We start from the raw sequence: 23493 nt of genomic DNA on the forward strand, positions 1-23493 counted from the left end.
ATTATCGAAGTTGCGATATTTGCGATTAATATTCGCTATTCGAATATTCGCGCTCAACACTAATCAGCAGTCGTTATTTTTCACTCTCATTATCTTGCCAATCTCTGAGTCGCAAAGTTGTTTTCCAGCTGCCAGGGCTTGCTGTAGGTGGGATCACCAATGACTTGGCTACTGACTCATTTTTCCATGGACATGAACATGAGAGCTTTGGGGGGACATACAACGTACTGAAAAAAAATGTATACATATTTTTGTGGGTTTAAAAATCCCAGTAATTTTATATTTTGGGGGTGTAACGGGGCGCCGAAGGCACACTCTGTCTCCCATCAGCCGCAGACCTGCAGCTTCGGGAGCAAGGATCTGTGTTTGGCCTCATTCCCAGGACGGCTTTGCTAGCTGGTAGACTCCCTGCTCCTAGGTCTTCCTTGAGCGCCGAGCTGATCACTCGGTGCTCGACTTGTCTGTCTGTCGGTCATGTGACGCTGGCCACGTCACATGACCCTCACTCCCCACTATAAATACAGGCAGCCTGCTGGCTACAGGTTGCCTGTGATTTTAGTCTCTTAGGCTGTGTGTATTGTTAGCTACTCTATTGACTGACCTCTGGAATTTGACCTTGACCGTTTCCTGACCTCCCTTTGCCTGCTCCCTTGGTTTTGACGCTACATCTCGGATTCTGACCTCGGCTCGTTCTCGGATTTGCCACCTGCTTTTTCTTTTTGTATTGACTTGGCCTCCCGGACTAACCTCGGCTAGCTGACCCGCCTTTGCCTTCTCCTTCACAGGGTACCTCTCTCTTGTCCACTTCCTTGTCCATTTGTCTGCCTGCATCTCGCGTACCGTTCTCTGCCTAGCTGTCCGGTACCCTCTCTGTTCCTTCCTCCCCTACCCGGCACTTACGGAGGTTAGGGACCGTCGCCCAGTTGCGCCCCGTCACCCAGGGCGGGTGGTGCAAGTAGGCAGAGACAAGGTTGAGGGTGGCAGTCTAGGGGGTGCACTTCCTTCTACCTTCCCTTCCCGTGAAAGGGGATTTTGTTATTTGTTTTTTTCCGTTTTGTTTACAATGTGCAGTATAAATGACACATTAAAGCGAGTAATTTACTGTTAAACCAGTTTCTTTCATAGTCATCCCAGCTGGCACTGTCAATTAAGAAGCAGAGGAAGGGGCTGGTAAAAGGAAGCCGGAGGCTCTAAATCTAATTACATCAGATGAACTAGCCCTACAAGGCATTGTGCCCAGATCCTATGTGATTTTCCCAGTGACAGACTCTATGCTGTGGGTCAATATGACTATACTGATCCCAAATCTATATTGTGTGTTTCATGTTTTACTACTTCTGCACAGCAAACACTTTTTGTGGCAGCGTCTGTCTAACTTTAACCTCTGATACCTTTGAGTAACCCATCTGAAAGAAGCCCTGTGGCAAGTCTATCTCAACATGTACTCCTGGAATCCTTTATAGTCAATGAAGCTTGTATGCCGCAGCCATGGTCTGGTAAAATCAGAGCTGGAAATGCACAACGCTAAAGACAATGCTACTGTTTAAGAATAAATCATGTTTTCACATATACAGCGCTGTGCAAATAGTATTGCGGTTTTGATTATATATTCTCTAAATGTGTCATGGCCTCTTTCTCCTCAGTGCTAGTGCAGGCATATCCAAGCAGTATGCTATATGTCATCCTCACTGCCCTGCGCTGTGAATGCATAATAAACTCCTGTGGATGCAAAGGCGTATATCCCTTACATAGAGCACTGGCAGAAATGTTCATCTTGGCCAGAATGCTTCTAACTTCCCTCCCTCTGGGGCTGAGGGATGACACTTTCAATCACAAGGTCCTGCTGGAGGGGCCACAGGCAGCCAGCAGTAAGCCCCAATTGCTTTGTGTGTTGCATCAATGTTAACGAGCATCTTACTTTTTTGTAATAAATACTGGAAATCCCTCTTTCCAGGTCAGGCAGCTTACAGAGATAGCCACGAATTTGACCGAGGAAACAGCTATCCGATGAAAGGATCTCAGACACCGCATCAAGCCGAGCATTTATTTTGCTGGAGAAAAAAATAAATAAAAATCACAAGCATTAACCGAAAGTGCAAAAATGTACAACAAAATACACGTAAATGGGTTCTTTCAGAAAAAATTCTTACATTCTTGTCCCATCGCTGCTCTACATACAGCTGCTGTCTCTAGTGAAGGAGACCTGCCATTTTCTTGTACGCTCATGGTATAAGAATGGTGACCAGATGGAGCACCTTTATTTGGCCTGGTTCACACCTGAGCGTTTTACAGCGCGGCTCAACAGGCGAAAACCCATGTTTCCCTCTGGCCATGGTTCTCGTCTGCGCGTTTTACAGCACGTAAGAACGCGTTTCTAAAAAGCCCAAAGAAGTACAGGAGCCTATTTGGGGCGTATTGTCGTGCGTTCTGTACATAAACACCTCTGTTTTTCATTGGACGCCTCTGTGGTCAATCGCAAGAACGCGCGTTTCCCATTACCAAAAACGAGCTGTAATACGCCCCGAAAACATCCGACAAAAACGCACGCAAAATGCACGTTTTAAATAAACTCCAGTGTAAACCAGGCCTTTAGGAACATTCATTGCTTACTGTACTTTTACATCCGCTTTGTTGAATATTTCAGGTAGGTACTGTAATGGGTAATATAGCACTACGAGAAGCCGTGACCATATTGCAAACCGTAGTCTGTAAAGGGTATCCAGGACAGAACGGCCAGTATTCTGCTCAAAGGTATAATAGGCAGTTTGTAATAGGCATGCCTGTAGACATACATCTTTTGAGTCACTCCCACAGGAAAAGGAAGCAATTCTGACAACATTATATTATACAATATGCATAAATCCCTACTTTAGAAAAGCCGCCAGAACTAAGAAACGGCTGATAAGTATTTTTTTCCCTCCGGGGAGTTAGATGTGAGCACAGGAGTCTCGAGGAAGGCTCCTTGGTTAATCTGAAACGTCCCAAGGGTAAATCAATAAATAATTTACTTTGAGTGCTGCCACCATCTCATTTATGGGTGAAAGAGTCTGATGGCTCCTATGACTGAAAGTGACCTAATGCCGCATCCACTGGGGGTTACCATGATTTTTTTTAGGAGCGATACCGACAGATTAACCATATTTTAATTATTCTTCATCAAGAACATGTAAGAAGACTGTGGTAAAGTGACTGATCTGCACTCCAAGAACAATTCATAACTGCAGGGCACAATAAATTTGAATAAAATATTAGTTTATCCATGCTCGTCTGGCTAAAATGTCATAAATGACAAATAAACAATATATAAAGCAGTAAAGTAAAAGTTTTCAAGTGTCACAAGCAAAAATCCTAAACTCTGAAAAAGCTCTAAACAAAGCACAGCTCATGGTAACATAACCTCATGCGATTTACGTGTTTTATACAAATGTTATTTTAAAAAAAATTGATTTTTTCAACAAGCCTTGGGGCCCGATAAGGCAAAATGGCCAAGTAAGGCTACTTTCACACTAGCGTTTTCTGTGGATCAGTCATGGATCTGCAAAAACGCTTCCGTTACAATGATACAACCGCATGCATCCGTCATGAACGGATCCGGTTGTATTACTGCTTATATAGCCATGATGAATTCGTCATGGACACCATTGAAAGTCAACGGATCTGTTTTCTATTGTGTCAGAAAAAAACGGATCCGTCCCCATTGACTTACATTGTGTGTCAGGATCCATCTTGCTCCGCACCACATTGCGGACAGAAAAACGCTGCTTGGGGACGCAACCAAACGGAACGTAATGCATTCTCGTGCATTCCGTGTCATTCAGTTTAGTTTTGTCCTTGTTGACAATGAATGGGAACAAAACTGAAGCGTTTTCTTCCGCTATTGAGATCCTATGACGGATCTTAATAGCGGAATTGAAAACGCTAGTGTGAAAGTAGCCTTAAATATCCATCTGCAGACAGCTGTTTCAGGGTGCTTGCCCCTCATCTGTACGGAGTAGGATTATGGCTGGCTGACTGAGATGGTTTAGATGCAACTCGGGGGGTTGGGGGTTACTGATTGGTTTCTTTAAGGCAAGCAAGTACCCCCCCAAGATGTTTCCAAGGCATCTCACTCAGCCACCTATAATCCTACTCTGAACTGATCAAGGGCAAGCACCCTGAAATAGTAGTCTGCAAATTGTCCCATGGCTTATTGAAAAGCTGGACTTTGACTCATAGGACACTTCAAAATGGAGGTGCTAGCAAGACAGTTCTCATTTCCTTGGGGATACCGCTTTGCATCATTTGCTTTGTCATCCAGTTTCTAGCATCACTAATTACTATTCAAATCCTTCTCCCATAGGCTCCTTTCCAAGCTCCTACTACATATGTCATGATTATTAAAAACTCCCAGAAAGTTTTATAGACTTGCAGGGTGCCTATCTGATACTGTCCACACCTGTAAGGCTGCATTCACATCTGCTTACGCATTTCTGTTCCATCACAGAAAACCTATACTGATGGCTATGCTGGATCTGTCATATGATGTACACTAATGGCACCAAACAGACCCCACTGACTATAATGGTGTCAGTCGGGGTACTGTCATGGTCTCTCACTTTACTGTAAATTTTTTTTTTTAAATAGCGCTATTCTTTTCTATCACATTTCCCAAAATTTGTGATAGAGCCGTTCAGATTTGTTAGCTCTTTGCCACCGGGATTCAGTTGTGTTTCACATCAGACTAGTGCAGCTATGGAGAAAACAAAGGCTTTGTCAAACAAATCATAAATGATCGTGAAGGATCATAATGGATCCATAATAACCCCCTTAAAATGGAAATCATAGAAGCAGTGTGGACAGACCCTTATGAGCGTTCTCCCTCCTCCAAAAATAGACGACTGGCTGAAAAGTCCAAGGTGTAGGGTGCATTCACATGACCGTTTACATTCTGCGGTCCGCAAAATGCAGATCCGCAAATAATACGGATGACATGTGTGTCGCATCCGTTTATTTTGTAGATCCATTGTAAAAATGCCTATTCTTGTCCGCAAAACAGACAACAATAGGACGTGTTCTTCTATCTTTTTTGGAAGACTGCGGAATGGATATACGGATGCAGGCAGCATACAGTGTGCTGTCCAGACTTTTGGCGGACCCATTGAAATGAATGGGTCCGCATCCAATCCGCAAAAAAGGTGGATCAGATGCGGAGCAAAAATACGGTCACGTGAATGGAGCCGTAGGCAAATTCTCCATGGAAATCCCTCTCTTCTTTTGATCCCTGGTTAAGTAAACAGGTGATGTCCTAAAATCTAAAATAATTTTTGCCATGGGAGATATATACAATACAATATGCCATTATATCGAGAGGGCAGTAACAACATAGTCAACATTTTTGGTTAAAGTATGCTCATGATTCACTTCAAAAGTTATTTTAAAGGGGAAATGGTTCGGGAACTTGGACTCCTGTCAATCACTTAAACAAAAGGAGCTGTGATGCCCAAACATGTTTGGAGGCAGTCAGTCTGACTTCCATCAGTACTGGAAATCTCAGGAGTATGGCATCTGATACAGTATGTCTGAACTAGACATGGTTAAATTCCCCCTTAATTATTTAAACGTTGCCATCATTGGGGTAATAGGGGTTTGAAAGATGTATTCTCATTTTGGCTGGAGATTAAAATACTATGAAAAAATATATAACAAGACAAACACTATCTGTAAAATTAATCCATCCGCAATAGGTTCTCGGGGGTTCTATTAATCTTGAGCAGAACTGCCGGTCCAAGTCTTTTCAAAATAATCCTCAAAATTCAAAAAAAAAATCATCCAATACAATGTGACCTATTTTCCACCTGTTGTAGGCGTAATGATAAATTATTCCTCCAAGGTGTAATTAACAACTATTATTCCCCACAGAGCAACAATACTAATGCAGAAATGTATATCTAATCTCAGTGCAGGTAAGGTAAACTAAAAGAACAATAACTGCATAACAAGAGAAGAAAAGGCTCCATCAAATGAAGCGGAAAGTTAGATGATTAAAGCTTCTAGATTTTCGGCATTAGCAGGATATAAATTGGCATTAAAGGGATTATCTCACTTCAGTAAATGACATTTATCATGTAGAGATTTTAATACAAGGCACTTACTATTGTATTGTGATTCTCCATATTACCTCCTTTGCTGGCTTGATTTAATTTTTTCCATCACATTACACACTGCTTGTTTCAAGGGCTTATGACCACCCTGTAAATCCAGCAGCTTTGGTCGTGCTTGCACACTATAGGGAAAAGCATTGGCCTCTCTCGTGGCCGGGATCATGGGAATGTGCATAAGCACGCATGTGCAGTAGCTCCTGTACAGGCCACCTCGTATCTGCTCTGCAGCGGTGGCCATAACCCCTGATACGAGCAGTGTAATGTGTAATGTGCTGGAAAAATGAATCAAACCAGCAAAGAAGGCAATATGGACAATCACAATACATTAGTAAGTGTCTTGTATTTGCTGAAGTAAGACAACCCTTTTAAAGCGACCCTATCACCAGGATCAACCCTATTAAACCAGACATACTGGCTGGTAGGGCTCATCATGCTGATTAAAATAATACCTTTCTTTTGTCTGTAGGATAAACAGCTGCAGAGAAATGAGTTTTATTCAGATGCAAATGAGAAGTTTGAGCACCAGGAGGCGGGTCTAAATCCTTTGAGCACTGCATTGTGCTCTGAACACTCCCCTTGAATGCTGGGTCACTTTCTTTAATTGACCCAGTCAATCTGCCAACATCTTGTATTGAAAAGCTCCAGCTGATAATGATGAGTCCTGAATATTCATGAGCTCCTGACTCTTCCCGCCTACCTGCTGCTGATTGAGTTATTTTCCATATGAATCAGCAGCAGGTGGGCAGGGGAGTGGCTAAAGCTCTGAAGTAAAAAACGCTGGACTCACTGACATCACACTGGACTCAAATCAGCTCATTAGCATGCGGTATGTGGCATCTTTGTTTGTATATTATGAGGTAACCATCTGTCACACCAGTAAGTGAATACATCTAAGGTACTTTTTAGAAGTTAATGATTGTATATAATTAGTTAGATTATAATCTAAATATCCACATGACAGGCATCTTTAACCCATAATAAAAGTTTATATCCTTAAAAAGGCTTAAAAAGCTAATAAATATGGCTGGTTTCTTAATAATCATATCGTGCCTGTGAATAAACTAGCAATAGTTCTAAGGTTTATACGCAAAAAAAAATATTCTCAATAGAGTATGGCCTTTTATTGTTACTATATGATTATATATTATTTATTATAGTATAGCCTTTTCATATGGGTTAAATGAGAGAGAAAAATTTTTTTTTACAGAAAAAAAAAGTTTATGTCTCTCCCAGGATTCTACATGCAAAACCACACACTTACAACAAGCTATAGCATTACCACTAGTGTTGATCAAGCACCAAAGTGCTCGGGTGCGCTGGCCGAACACATCGGGATGCTCGGGTGCTCTACCGAGCACCCGAGTATAATGGAAATCAATGGGAGAACCCGAGCATTAAACCAGGCACCCCCTGCTCTGAAGAGGGGAGGGCGCCAGCACCCTCAATATGATGCGCGGCCTAGTGTCACAAGGAGGGAAAAAATTTGGAAGATCGTTAAGGAGTACATAACAGACCGTGTCAGCGTCCTCCATGATCAACTACTAGGTGTCCAAGCTGGACACGTGGCACGAACTGGCGCTCTACGCCTTAGAGGTGCTGGCCTGCCCTGCCGCCAGCGTTTTGTCTGAGCAGGAATTTAGTGCTGCTGGTGGCATTATAAAAGATAAGCGTATCCGCCTGTCAACTGAAAACAAAGGAAACAAAATACGTCCCATGGCACGAAATACCGTCAACCAGTCACGAGGATCAAGAAGGAATCTTTTATTGCAGCGATACAACGCGTTTCGGGGAATCACTCCCCTTCATCAGGTACACCTAGGTGCAGCTTCTTTGTACCTGATGAAGGGGAGTGATTCCCCAAAACGCGTTGTATCGCTGCAATAAAAGATTCCTTCTTGATCCTGGTGACTGGTTGACGGTATTTCGCGCTGTGGGACGTATTTTGTTTTCTTTGCGTTCATCATCTTCTTGGGGGCTCCAGGCTTCTCCATTTGAAGATTTTCCGTGATCCCGTGGCTGCAGACCGCTATATCCAGACGTCCAGGCTTGTCAGATAAACCCTCATTAGTGTTGTGCCTACATTTGCACAACCACGTAAGGTGAGCCTTGCAAGTTATCTCTGCCTACAATTTTATACTCACAGAATTACCCTATGGTGCGCACATCAGTTTTTTTTTACAGTTTTAACCAGCCTGTCATATCACTGTCAACTGAAAATGCTGACAGGTTGACTCTTATAAAAATGAACAAGGCCTGGATTGACCATCTGGAAGATTTAATCATCTAGAGAAATGTAGCCTCCCTGGCCGAATGTACTTGTCTAATAAAAATTAAATCAAGCCAGCAAAGGAGGAAATCAATGGGAGAACCCGAGCATTAAACCAGGCACCTCCTGCTCTGAAGAGGGTTGGAAATTGATGGAAACACCACCGAAATGGTTTGGGAACAGCATGGGGAGGATGTCTGGATGCATCTTGGACTCCCAGGTCGCTGCTGGGAACGATGTTGCCTGAGTAGTACGCCACTTTTACAGACTGACAACAATTCCCCTCAAAACCGTAGATAAAATTTTAGAGGAAAAATGTATTGGAAAATTATGATTAATGGCCTGCTGGTGACCCTCAAAAACATTTGGAGCATGGGCCTGCTGATTTGACCATCTAAAACATTATAGGCTAGGGCCTGCTGCCGCTTTGGTGCCTCTAGATAAACTGGGGCCAATTGCACGTCCCCGTGACGGCGATGATCCATTCGGATGTCTGCCCTATCAACTTTTAATGTTATTTTCAGCGCAAACCATGGTGACCACGGGTAACGGTGAATCAGTGTTCAATTCCGGAGAGGGAGCATGAGAAACAGCTAGGTCTACCGCATCCAAGCAAGGCAACATGCGTGCAAATTACCTATTAGGTATAATTACCTAATAGTGAGCTGACCCGGTAAAAAATTATATACGAGGGCCTGCTGGTGAGATGACCCTGTAAAAGATTTGAGGTGCGAGCCTGCTGGTGAGCTGACCCTGTAAAAAATTGTAGGTGAGGGCCTGCAGGTGAGCTGACCCTGTAAAACATTATATGCGAGGGCCTGCTGGTAAGCTGACCCTGTAAAATATTATATGCGAGGGCCTGCTGGTAAGCTGACCCTGTAAAACATTGTAGGCGAGGGCCTGCTGGCGAGTTGACCCTCTAAAAAATTATATACGACAGCCTGCTGGTGAGCTGACCCTGTAAAACTTTATATGCGACGAATAGGCATGTTGATATGATGGAAGAGGAGAAGGAGGATGAGAAAAGGAAGAGTCAACCATATACCATTGTTTGTGGTGGAAGGGGTGCATGGGAATACAGGGAGTGCAGAATTATTAGTCAAGTTGTATTTTTGAGGATTAATTTTATTATTGAACAACAACCATGTTCTCAATGAACCCAAAAAACTCATTAATATCAAAGCTAAATATTTTTGGAAGTAGTTTTTAGTTTGTTTTTAGTATTAGCTATATTAGGGGGATATCTGTGTGTGCAGGTGACTATTACTGTGCATAATTATTAGGCAACTTAACAAAAAACAAATATATACCCATTTCAATTATTTATTTTTACCAGTGAAACCAATATAACATCTCAACATTCACAAATATACATTTCTGACATTCAAAAACAAAACAAAAACAAATCAGTGACCAATATAGCCACCTTTCTTTGCAAGGACACTCAAAAGCCTGCCATCCATGGATTCTGTCAGTGTTTTGATCTGTTCACCATCAACATTGCGTGCAGCAGCAACCACAGCCTCCCAGACACTGTTCAGAGAGGTGTACTGTTTTCCCTCCTTGTAAATCTCACATTTGATGATGGACCACAGGTTCTCAATGGGGTTCAGATCAGGTGAACAAGGAGGCCATGTCATTAGATTTTCTTCTTTTATACCCTTTCTTGCCAGCCACGCTGTGGAGTACTTGGACGCGTGTGATGGAGCATTGTCCTGCATGAAAATCATGTTTTTCTTGAAGGATGCAGACTTCTTCCTGTACCACTGCTTGAAGAAGGTTTCTTCCAGAAACTGGCAGTAGGACTGAGAGTTGAGCTTGACTCCATCCTCAACCCGAAAAGGCCCCACAAGCTCATCTTTGATGATACCAGCCCAAACCAGTACTCCACCTCCACCTTTCTGGCGTCTGAGTCGGACTGGAGCTCTCTGCCCTTTACCAATCCAGCCACGGGCCCATCCATCTGGCCCATCAAGACTCACTCTCATTTCATCAGTCCATAAAACCTTAGAAAAATCAGTCTTGAGATATTTCTTGGCCCTTTCTTACCTTGGCCATGTCTCTGAGTATTGCACACCTTGTGCTTTTGGGCACTCCAGTGATGTTGCAGCTCTGAAATATGGCCAAACTGGTGGCAAGTGGCATCTTGGCAGCTGCACGCTTGACTTTTCTCAGTTCATGGGCAGTTATTTTGCGCCTTGGTTTTTCCACACGCTTCTTGCGACCCTGTTGACTATTTTGAATGAAACGCTTGATTGTTCGATGATCATGCTTCAGAAGCTTTGCAATTTTAAGAGTGCTGCATCCCTCTGCAAGATATCTCACTATTTTTGACTTTTCTGAGCCTGTCAAGTCCTTCTTTTGACCCATTTTGCCAAAGGAAAGGAAGTTGCCTAATAATTATGCACACCTGATATAGGGTGTTGATGTCATTAGACCACACCCCTTCTCATTACAGAAATGCACCTCACCTAATATGCTTAATTGGTAGTAGGCTTTCGAGCCTATACAGCTTGGAGTAAGACAACATGCATAAAGAGGATGATGTGGTCAAAATACTCATTTGCCTAATAATTCTGCACTCCCTGTACAGAGTATTCAGTACATTATAAACAACACATTTAAAGTGCCCTTATGTTCATCAGCTTTCCTCTGGTGGAGTCGAGAAGTCATGGTCAATCCAGGCCTTATTCATTTTTATAAGAGTCAACCTGTCAGCATTTTCAGTTGACAGGCGGATACGCTTATCTGTTATAATGCCACCAGCAGCACTAAATACCAGGCTCAGACAAAACGCTGGCAGCAGGGCAGGCCAGCACCTCTAAGGCGTAGAGCGCCAGTTCGTGCCACTTGTCCAGCTTGGACACCTAGTAGTTGTAAGGCACTGAGGGATCATGGAGGACGCTGACACAATCTGTTATGTACTCCTTCACGATCTTCCCCTCCTTGTGACACCAGGCCGTGCATCATAGTGAGGGTGCTGGCGGGGTTTCATGAAACTTTCCCAGGCTTTGGAGAGTGTTGCCCTGCCTCCGTTGAAACTGCTGTGTGTCCCCCTTGTCTCCCCTCCTCGGTTGGCCAAGGAACTATGGACAGCGTTGTCAGATGGAAATTTTTGGAGCAATTTTTCAACAAGGATCTTCTGGTATTGCACCGTTTTGCTCGTCCGCTCCACCAGAGGAATGAGAAGAGAGAAGTTATCTTTGTAGCGGTGGTCGAGAAGGGTGAACAACCAGTAATCTGTGTTGTCTAAAATGTGTATAATGCACGGGTCCTGGGAAAGGCAGCCTAGCATTAAGGCAGCCTAGCATTAAGTCAGCCATGTGATCCAGAGTACCAACAGGCAAGACTTCGCTGTCGCCATCAGGAGGATCACTCTCAATCTCCTCCTCGTCCTCTTCTGCCCACCCATGCAGAATAGGTGGGTGGTCTGGCTATCACCCTATGAAATGTCTTCCCCCATTTCCACCTCTTCCCGTCATCCTTAATTGTGAGCAGCGAGCGTTTGAGTAGACACAGAAATGGTATAGTTACGCTGATAATAGCGTTATCCCCGCTCACCATCTGTGTTGATTCCTCAAAGTTTCTTAAAATCTCACAGAGGTCAGACATCCATCCCCACTCCTCGCTTGTAAATAGCGGAAGCTGACTGTAAAGGCAATGACCATGTTGCAGCTGGTATTCCACTACTGCCCTCTGCTGCTCACAAAGCCTGGCCAACATGTGGAACATAGAGTTCCAGCGCATGCTCACGTCACACAACAGCCGGTGAGCTGGAAAATTTCAAGCGCTGCTGCATCATTGACAGACCAGCTGAAGCTGTCAATGACTTTTGGAAATGTGCACACACGCAGCGCACCTTCACCAGTAGCTCAGGCAAATTGGGGTAGGTTTTGAGAAATCGCTGAACCACTAAGTTTAAGATGTGGGCTAGGCATGGGATGTGTGTGAGCTTGCAGAGCTCCAAAGCTGCCACTAAGTTAAGGCCATTATCACACACAACCATGCCTGGATATGGGCAGCACGGTGGCTCAGTGGTTAGCACTGTTGACGGTAGCCAGTGGGGCCCCCCCTCCCTCCCCTGTAGTTAACTCGTTGGTGGCCAGCCCCCTCCTCCCTCCCCTGTAGTTAACTCGTTGGTGGCCAGTGGGCCCTCTCCCCTCCCTCCCCCTCCTAATTAAAATCCCCCCCCCCTATCATTGGTGGCAGTGGAGAGTACCGATCGGAGTCCCAGTTTAATCGCTGGGGCTCCGATCGGTAACCATGGCAACCGGGACGCTACTGCAGTCCCGGTTGCCATGGTTACTTAGCAATTTGTAGAAGCATCATACTTACCTGCGAGCTGCGATGTCTGTGTCCGGCCGGGAGCTCCTTCTACTGGTAAGTGACAGATCATTAGGCAATGCACCACATAGACCTGTCACTTACCAGTAGGAGGATCTCCCGGCCGGTCACAGACATCGCTGCTCGCAGGTAAGTATGATGCTTCTACAAATTGCTAAGTAACCATGGCAACCGGGACTGCAGTAGCGTCCCGGTTGCCATGGTTATCGATCGGAGCCCCAGCGATTAAACTGAGACTCCGATCGGTACTTTCCACTGCCACCAATGATAGGGGGGGGAGATTTTAATTAGGAGGGGGAGGGAGGGGAGAGGACCCACTGGCCACCAACGAGTTAACTACAGGGGAGGGAGGGGGGGGCTGGCCACCAACGAGTTAACTACAGGGGAGGGAGGGGGTGGGCCCACTGGCTACCAACGAGTTAACTACAGGGTAGGGGGGGGGGCTGGTTACCAACGAGTTAACTACAGGGGAGGGAGGGGGGCCCCACTGGCTACCAATGAATTAACTACAGGGGAGAGGGGGGGGGGGGGCCGGCCGCACTGGCCACCAATGTGTTAACTACAAGGGGGGGGGGGGGGGGTCTGCCCCCTGCTGCCTGGCAGCACCTGCAGGGTGCAGTCATGTACACAGTTCTTTTAGTATATTCTAACCTGAAGCGTCCCCATCACTATGGGAACGCCTCTGTGTTAGAATATACTGTCAGATCTGAGTTTTCACGAAGTGAAAACTCAGCTCTGAAAAAGCTTTTGTGCAGACGGATCTTCGGATCCGTCTATATGAAAGTAACCTACGGCCACGGATGCCAATCTTGTGTGCATCCGTGTTCTTTCACGGACCCATTGACTTGAATGGGTCCGTGAACCGTTGTCCGTCAAAAAAATAGGACAGGTCATATTTTTTTTTGACGGACAGGATACACGGATCACGGTCTCGGCTGCAAAACGGTGCATTTTCCGATTTTTACACGGACCCATTGAAAGTCAATGGGTCCGCGAAAAAAAAACTGAAAACGGCACAACGGCCACAGATGCACACAACGGTCGTGTGCATGAGGCCTTAGTGCTATGGCCTGTGGGTGGCTGGGTATTTGCGCTTACATTTAAATGCCTGGGACAAGGACATTTGGACGCTGTGCTGGGTCCACGGAAGTGGATGTGGTCGCTAACGAAAGCAAAACAAAAGAACCACAAGCAGAAGGTTCTGAAGAACATCCGTCAGAGCTTCTCAGATGTCTGGTGGTGACATTGAGACAGTAATTGCAGTTGAGTTATTGGCAACTGTGTCTCATCATCATCCACCTCATTAAACAGTAATTGCCGTTCCCCACCGTCATCCATGTGATCCAGAGTACCAACAGGCAAGACTTCGCTGTCGCCATCAGGAGGATCACTCTCAATCTCCTCCTCGTCCACCGTCATCTTCTTGTGATTGTGGATGCTCAAAAGTTTGGGAATCAGGACACAAAATCTGTCCCTCTTCAAGCGTGCTTGGCGAGAGGGCCAAATCAAGGAATGGGCTCCTTGAAATATCCGAGTGTGGGATCACTTGTTTGCCCAGACTCTCCATGGTGGGAGGAAGGAGGATCAGGGTGAGGATTGGGTTGAGCAGAATCTTGGCTACTGAAACTGGACTTGGTGGAAGACAGGGTGGTGCTTAACAGACTGGAAGCATTATCTGCTGCAATCCAACAGACCACCTGGTAGCACTGGTCTGACTTCAAGAGTGGTGTCTTGCGCCGCCCTGCAAAGTGGAACATGAAGCTAGGTATCGTGGACGATTGTTTTTCTTGTGCTCTGGCAGCAGGCACAGTTTCACTGCGCCCAGGTCCACGGCCTCTGCGTGCACCATCAGCATCACGGCCACTGCCACGTCACTTACTGCTCGCATTCTTTATACTAAATGTTATATATGATTGAAAGTCTGTCACACGTACAGTAGCGTAGGATTTGGAAGTGTATGCGCATACAAATTTAAAAAGGGATTTTGGGGATGTGGAAACGTCACACAGGACATATCCCGCAGATAATGTCAATGCTGTCACCAGTGGCTAATGAAAAATTACAGGGAATGTCACAGGTATTTGGGATGAGAAAACGTTATACAGGAGAGGTACCACCGGTAATGTCACTGTCCGCAGCATCTACGCAAAAAAGTACACTGTATGTCACAGATAAATATTTGAAGCGCACACGTTACAATTCAGATGTGGCACTGGTAATGGTCACTGTCAGAAGCGGACACCGTGTATCGACAAAGTACACTGTATGTCACTGATATTTTTTGGATGCGCACACTTTACACTGGAGCTTTGGCGCAGCTAATGTCACTGTCCACAGCAGACACAGTCTACGGAAGAAGTACACTGGATGTCAGATATGTTTTGGATGCGCACACTTTAGGCCTCTTTGACACGAACGCCACATCTCCAGTGTAAAGTGTGCGCATCCAAAAATATCTGACACTGGGTGCACACGTTCGTGTGCAAGAGGCCTTACACTGGAAATGTGGCGCAGCTAATGTCGCTGTCTGCAGTGGCCTATTGTACGCTATTTAGCACAGGATGCGCTAAAAATTGATATTGCTGCCACACACACAATAGTCTCTAAAAGGACTTTTGGGTCTCGGAAAGATGTTGGTGGTAAAAATATTCTTAAATCACTCCCTACACTGTCGGTCCCTTCCTCAGTACAGCTCTCCCTGACTAAGAATGAGCTGAAAATGCGTCATCAGGTGCTATATAGCACCCGATGACGCGTTCCGGCCAGCCAATCACTGTAATGCCAGCAGCCAACCTAGCTATGGCATTACAATGAGGGCAGTACTTACCTGCATGTTTATTGGCTGCATAGCAGCCAAGAAACGTGCAGGGCGGAGACTCGTGTTCGGCTGAGCATGCTCGATCACCACTAATTACTGATGGATTCTCTGTAAAACGGAAAGCAAGATAGTCAGGAGATACAATTAAAGTGAAGGCTGCAGAACAAACCGCTGAACGTTTTAAATAAAGGCCAATTGAAAAAATGATTTTTAGGCTACGGATCCGTTTTGCTCCGCACCACATCGCAGACAGAAAAACGCTGCTTGCAGCGTCGTTCTGTCTGGGATGGGCAAGCAACCAAATATGCTTTTGTCCACATTGACAATGAATGGGGACAAAACTGAAGCGTTTTCTTCCGCTATTGAGATTGTGGGGATTTGATCTGGTAGACAGGCTAGCGGACGCAGTACAGAGGCAACCACAAAGTCTTTAATGTAAACAGTTTCGTGTTTTATTCACACAAAGAGAAAAACAAAAAGTAACGGTTTGCAGTCTTGGTGTTTGTTCACACCATGAAAAGTCCACAGAACAAAAACCTTCACCTGGTCAGCAAGTTCTCAGTTCCAAAAACACAGACACTGACAGCGCTCCACTGTCAGATAGAGGATAATCCACACCCAGCAGAGACTGCTGGCTGGGTTTTATGTAGGCCAATAAAGACCAGGCCTGGAGCGTGGGGAGAAGCCACCCACCCAGCACCTTGGCTACTCCCAGTAAGAGCCGGCCCAGATCGGCTTTACAGCCATACTAACAACAAACAGTGTCAACCAGCACTAGCTGCCACTGACACTTAAAACTACCGGCTCTTACCTCACCGAGGCCAGGAATCTCTGTGACACATACCTTTCATCAATGACAGCCCCTTGCGCCTTCCTACGGATCCTATGACGGATCTCAATAGCGGAATTGAAAACGCTAATGTGAAAGTAGCCTTTGATAAAAAATGAGTAAAATGCAATGATAAAAATTGCCCCTGAAGTTGTACATAGCCTTAAGGTTTCAGCTCCTTTTTGTCATAATTATGTGCATATTCATAATAGAAAGACAAAGAAAAAAAAGTCACCTTGCATCAATTAATGGTTGCGTCACCCATTGCTTGAGCTTTCTTTTGCCAAACGGTGTTTTTGTGTGGTCCAGGACCCATATCAAGCTTCCCTTTGTCTTCTGGTCTGTCTACATTATAGAGAAAAAAATAAATGCAATGACAATCGGCAAGTCCAAACCGCAGCATTTCTTTTACTCACTTGTATAGCGCTGACCTATTCCTCAGTGCTTTCCAGACATCATCATCACTCCCTGTCCCCAATGGAGCTCACAATCTAAGTTCCCTATCAGTATGGCTTGTAGTGTGGGAGGAAACCACGCAAGCATGAGGAGAATGTACAAACTCCATGTAGAAGTTGCCCATAGACCAAGACTCTGAATACAGTATGAAACCATGAGAGTTGCAGTTTAACTCCTAAAATGTTATGGGTGGTGTCTTCCTTGCCCCCTATTCATTAGGTGTATGATAATGGTTTTGCAGCTCTCCCGTTCCTAAAAAACTATAAAATGTCATCATTTTTAGTACATAATGGTGGAATCTAGCAATTAAAATGGTTGTGTCTCTTTAATTCTCCTTCGGCTGTCAAGATTACGTTAAAAACATTGGAGATTTATACAGTGTTGTAAGTTTGCAAAAATAATGCAAATTACATTACATTTTTCAAAATACTACAGAATTGGGCTTTCAAAAGTGTAAAAATGCCCATTGATATTTCTGTCACCTGAAGGTGGGGCTAGAGAATTTTTTCAATTTTTGAGGATGCCTGCTCTATACCCAACACTTATTGAAATTTTTTCCTTCCAATACCTCCCTCTCAATCTCTTCCTAGTCTCCTAGTCTCTGTTGCCTTTATAAGTCAAGTGGGTCGAAATAAACCCTGAACTTCCAACGTAACAGGTGTCTTCCAGATTGTTATGGGTCTTTGTAATCTCTAGAAGGCATCAGAAACATGGAAGAAGGTTGTACGTTGAATATTTTATTACACAGAGATTACTATGACTGAATATGTCCCCTTTACTCTCCTAAAAAAAATTATGGGAGTTACTTTTCCAATAAATACGTGTCTTTACTTCTTTCATGGGGATTTCTCCCCAATGTCCAGATATTTTGCATCCATTGTTTATCTAGCCACAACTTCCAATAATGTTTGCCCTGCATAAGTCCATGAAGAAGCGAATGTACAGTATATAAAAAAACCTGAAACTGAATGATCTCAGGAGAACCATACCAAGGTATTTTTTATTGTCTGTTTTATTAAAGTATTGTTTGCACAAGATAATACAGTTGTACTGTCAATTATTTTCCATTTCTTACATCATTCAGAAAAGAAGTAGAAAATAAACAATGGTAATCTCAGTTAGAAGATTAATTACAATTACATTACAAGCAGTAATATCAGCTTAATATACATGTCAAATTATATAGTAGAATCATTAATTCTATAAGATTATACAATAACTGTATATAAGAAAGAAAAAAAAAAGAAAAAAGAGGGGGGACTTACACAGGACAAGACACAAAAGGGGAAGTGATCAGGAATAATAATTGCAAGAAATCTGTATGCATGTGAGTCGAAGTATTCATCCTATAATTGCCAAATTTTAGCAAACTTATCGATCTTGTTATAGTTAGGATACCTGATAGGTGTTCCATTTTCCTAACCTCCATAACACTAGCAATAAGGTCAAGTTGGGTGGGTTGAGTAGTCTTTTTCCAAAAACTCGCTATAAGGCACCTAGCTGCTGTCAGTCATGAGCAAAAAATTTCAAAAGACAGAAAAAAGGATCAAGCGGGAATCTAAAGTTTATAAGTTGAAAGAGGATGTCTTGTACTGACGTCCAAAAAGGACATATCAGAGGACACTCCCAGAAAAAATGTATGTGAGATCTCACACCCATTCCACATCTCCAGCACCTATCCGAGACATTAGGGTTAAGGTGTCTCAGTAGTTGCGGAGTGTGGTACCATAACATCAATACCTTGTATGAGTTCTCTCTATGAGTAATGCAAGAGGAAGTCAATGCTGTTCTATTCTAAATCATCCTCCGTTCCCAAGAGAAACAGTGCGATCAAGAATCGTTTCCCACTTAGACATATATGAATGTTTGATAGTTGAGGGAAGAGAGAGGGATGATAGAATAACAAATTTCAGATACGAGTCCCCTAGTTGTATCCGGTAGCTTGCTCGCAAATGCTGTATTTGTAAATGTTGATATTTGTGTAAATTCTGTTTTTATAAAAATTTTCACAGAAAAAGGTAATAACTGTTACAAACAGTGCAGTCAAAGGTTCTGTATAACAATGATAGATCCCAAGATTTAAAAAAATAAGTCAATCACGTGGGTGATTACATTGGGAACATAAATAAGAAGTGCACTTTACTTGTGAGCTCATGACATCGATTGTATGCATCTGACTTTTCTCAATTGTACTTTTCGAATGATCCAGTATGAGATGGTACTTGTTCAAAATAAGTCTAAAGCATCCGCTTTTCAATTAAATTAGACATTATTTTATAAAACAACTATCATGTCTAAAGGGGACACGATACGATTGAGGTGGTACTCGCTCAAGACACGTCCAAAGCGACATAGTCATCTATGGAAGACATTATCCAAAACAAATCACCAAATCCAAAGGGGACATGACCCAATCAATGACAGAAATTGTATGAATCTGACATTTGTCAAGTGTGATCGCTAAACAAATCAGATTGAGATGGTATTTGTTTGAAACATGTCTAAGGCATCCACTTTCAAATAATTAAGACATTATAGTAAAAACAACTGACATGTCTAAAGGGGGTTCAACCAAAATGAGAAGGTACCTGTTCAAGACATGTCCAAAACGACAAAGCCACCTATGAAGGCATTGTTTAAAACAGCTATCATGTCTAAAGAGGACATGACTCACTTGAGACGATGTCCGCTCAAAACACGTCCAAAGCATGTGAAGGACGTCAGAGTCTTAAACTATAAGACATTGTCCAAAACAACTACCATGTCTAAAGGGAATATAACCCAATTGAGACAGTGTCCGTTCCAAACACGTCTATAATCAGGTCAGGTCAAGGTACGACCAAGACCATTTTAGCAGAACCAGACTGTGAGCAAACTGGAATAGGGGGAAGGGAAGAAGTAGGGGGGAAGGGAGGGAAGGAAAGGAATTAGTCACATGTAATTAATGAGAAATCTCAAAAGTCAAACTTGTCAGACGTTATGTAATCATTCCATTTGGACCAAATCTTGAAATACGTTTTGTATTTGCCTAGGGCAGACCACTTTACATTTTCAAATCTGTTTATCAGACTGATATCCGTAATCCATTCTTTAATAGAAGGGACTTCCTCGCTCAACCAATGTTTTGGGATTAGAGCTTTAAAGGAGTGAATGAAGAACGAAAAAAGCTTGTCTTTTAAGATCAAAGAGTCTCTGTTATGTAACCCAAGAAGGGCAAGCTCTTTATTTATCTGTATCGGGGAATTATAAAGTTCGGAGATAATGGCATAAAATTTTTGCCAAAGGGGGCTAATTTAGCCCAATCCATCCAGATGTGGATTATGGATCCAACTGGCCCATGGCACCTCCAGCAGTTTGAAGAAATGACAGCGTTGATTCTGTTGAGAAGGACAGGGGTTCTATACCACCTGGTGACCAATTTGAAATGAGTTTCTTGTAACCTAACAGGGGTTACTTTAGGTATGGATGAATGCATGATCAACTGAAGTTCCTTCTCATTGAAAGTTTTGCTTAATTCCTTTGACCAACCACTGAGGTATGTGGGCAGGAGGTCCATCTCATTAAGAAATGCATATAATACAGAGATGCTATGGTCTAATGGGCGTCTAGTTAGGGCTAGCTTGGTAAGAAACCCTTTCTCAGGGGACTGGGTAATGTGTGGAATTAGTGTCTCTATATGTTTCTTTAATTCAATGTATTCCCTATGTGAGAGGTGTTGAAGTATACTGGAACTTTTAAAAGGTACCAAAATCAAGTATGCTTTCACCGGCGATTATATCTTTTAAAACCGTGTTGCAACCTAATAGGGTCTTACTCAGTTTATTTCTGATTGACCAAAATTTTTTAGGGATCAAGACGTATAGAGGAAGTTCTCTATAATATTGAATCTGTTTGTTTTCTATTTTGAGTAATTTATACCAAATCTTAAGAATGTGGGAGGTGTATGAGTTTCCTATATCTTTGAAGAGATATTGGTTGTGTTTGGTTTTCTAAATAGTAAAATTGAGTGGGGAAGAGGTACAACCTTCTTCAAGATCTACCCAATATTTGCGTTTAGGTCTGGTATTCCATTCTAGGATCTTGATAAAATGGCGGCTTTAGCATATTTTCCAAAATCTGGGAGACCCAACCCCCCCCCTTTTTTTTTTTTTTTTTTAGACCTTGAAAGAGTAGCAGAGCCTAATTCTATTTTTTCATTTATTCCAAACAAAAGGAAAGGACTGTCTTTTTCAAGGCTTTGAAGAAGCTCTTTGGTATTTCCATGGGAATGCCTTGCAAAATATATAACACTCTAGGGAGAGTGATCATTTTGACAAGGTTTACACAGCCAAACCAAGAGACATATAGGTTGTTCCATTCAGAAAGGTCTGCTTTGACCCTTTCAAGTAAAGGGAGAAAGTTAAGGGTGTAAAGATCTTTTGGGTTAGTGGTTATTTTAATCCCAAAATATTTGAAGGATGTAGTTGATGGTTTCAGGCTACTTAAAGCAGTTATATTATTCCATGTATGGTTGTCCACGTTTACATTAAATATAGTGGATTTAGTAAAGTCGACTTTGAAGTAGGATAGACCAAAAGTCTCTAGTTCTTTTAATATTGGGGGGATTGAGGATAAAGGGTCAGTGACCAGGAAGAGAATATCATCGGCAAAATCTGCGATTTTATGGGTTATGTTTGTTGTTTTTATGCCAGTTATGTGTGTGTTTTGTCTAATTTTGGCCAGAAAGGGTTCAAGAGAAAGTATGAATAGAAGGGGTGACAAAGGGCAACCTTGTCTTGTTCCGTTACGAATTAGAAAAGGTTTGGAGGTGAGACCATTTGTCAATATGGATGCGGAAGGGTTAGTATACATAGCTTTGATTTTTTTTTTTTTATGAATTGGGCAGGCAGACCAAACCTGTCCAGAGAGGCCATAAGGAACTTCCAGTTAAGGCGATCAAATGCCTTTTCAGCGTCGACGGAAATCATCACTGTTGGTATGTGATATTATTTGCTGAATTCAATGGCAAATAAAGTTTTCATTATGTTGTCCTTGGCCTCCCTGCCAGGGATGAAAGCCACCTGTTCTGGGTTAATAATTTCGGGTACTTTTTCCAGTCTATTAGCCAGTATTTTAGCATAAATTTTAAGGTCATTGTTCAAGAGGGAAATCGGGTGGTAGTTTGGGGTCTTTTTCTTCCTTGGGGATTACAGTAATATTTGCTGTCAGTGTCTCAGGTCTGAAGTCAGAGACAGAGCCTATATGATTAAAGTATTTAGTCAAGTGGGGTATGAGGATATGTTTAAATTGTTTATAGTAAAGTATGCTAAATCCATCGGGACCAGGACATTTGCCAATAGGAAGTGTGTTTAGTGTTTCCCATTTTTCTTTTTGTGTTATTGGGGCAGACAATTGCTCCTTTTGTATTTAAGCTGGGAAGCTCAATTTTGTCTAGGTAGTTTCTAATTTCTTGGTCAGAAGGGTTTTTACCTGGGTCTTCCTTTACTACGTTGTATAATTTTTCATAATAATTACGAAATGTGTTGGCAATTTTTTCTGGCAATAGTTCTGTTTCTCCACTTTCGTTTTTAATTTTATGGATAATTGTTTTACATGTTTTTGTACTAGTTTTGCTAGATCTTTACCACATTTGTTAGCATTTATGAAATGCCTGTATTTGTGGTAGAAAAGGTATCGTTCAGATTCTTTTCTACTTCCCTGGAGCAGGAAAAAGTTTATGTACCCTCTCCAAAGTTTGTATTTTTGCAGTCACAGCTGCTATTTTTTGTCCTTTTTCTTTTTGGAACCTAATTGCATGAGGTGACCCCTAATTACTGTTTTATGAGCTTCCCACAGTGTTGGCAAGTTAATTTCTTTGTTTGTGTTTTCTTCAAAGAAGTATTTTATCTGAGTGGCAATGTAATTGCTGTCTACTTCCGATTTCAACAGGGAGTCGTTAAGTATCCAATTGAAACTCCTAACTGATTTCTGAGTTAGATTCAATTCTAAAATTAAGGGTGAATGGTCTGAGTGTATAAAAGAATCATATGTGGCTTTAGATACCAAGTAAAGGTGATTTTGTTGTATGTAGAAATGGTCGATCCTAGAGTATTGGTTGAGGACTGATGAGAAGTAGGAATAATCCCTCTCACCTGGATTGGTATATCTCCAGGCATCGACCATTTGTCTGTCTTGGAGTATTTTCCTAATGTTTCTGATTCTGCTATATGGGAGAGGATTTACCCCTAGAAGTGTCAATACTTGGTTCTAAGGAGATGTTAAAATCTCCGCCAATGATGAGGATACCTTCCTGGAATGTAAATGTTGATATCTGGAAGATTCTGGAAGTTGGAAAGAGGATCGTAGGCTATCAATAATAATTGTAAAGTTCTATGATCTACTATGTCTGCAAAGCGAAATATCTTGTTGGAGAATCAAGGTCTAAAGAAGGAGACCTGCATACCCATCGGAAATAGTGGATTAAATAAGAAGGAGGTCATAGATGACTTCTCAGAAGCTAGGGAAAAACACTGTTTACACCTTTTCCAGATACTGTATGTTAAAGACATTGTTCCCAAGAGTTTTGGTATTAGTGCTGCTGGTATCCGAGACCATATGAGGGAGTTGGGATGTACAGGGGCTATCCACAGTTTTTCAATTT

The 23493-nt window shown here is 42.8% G+C and overlaps 1 protein-coding gene across 4 annotated transcripts in view; it reads right to left on the reverse strand.

The window, feature by feature from the left end:
• Nucleotides 1–23493, reverse strand: part of MSH3 (mutS homolog 3) — a 199870-nt gene that overhangs the window by 59821 nt on the left and 116556 nt on the right. For all 4 annotated transcript variants that reach the window (XR_006387424.1, XR_006387426.1, XR_006387425.1 and 1 more), the window contains exons 12-13: nt 16633–16742; nt 1919–2051 (exon numbers count right to left, since the gene is read on the reverse strand). Coding sequence is in view for 1 of the 4 variants with exons in the window: in XM_044276024.1 (XP_044131959.1) it covers nt 1919–2051; nt 16633–16742 (243 nt within the window). In the remaining 3 variants the exon portion in view is untranslated. The remainder of the gene's footprint in view (nt 1–1918; nt 2052–16632; nt 16743–23493) is intronic.

The sequence above is a fragment of the Bufo gargarizans genome, chromosome 1 (genome assembly GCF_014858855.1).
Source record: "Bufo gargarizans isolate SCDJY-AF-19 chromosome 1, ASM1485885v1, whole genome shotgun sequence".
In the NCBI taxonomy this organism is placed as follows: Eukaryota; Metazoa; Chordata; class Amphibia; order Anura; family Bufonidae; genus Bufo; species Bufo gargarizans.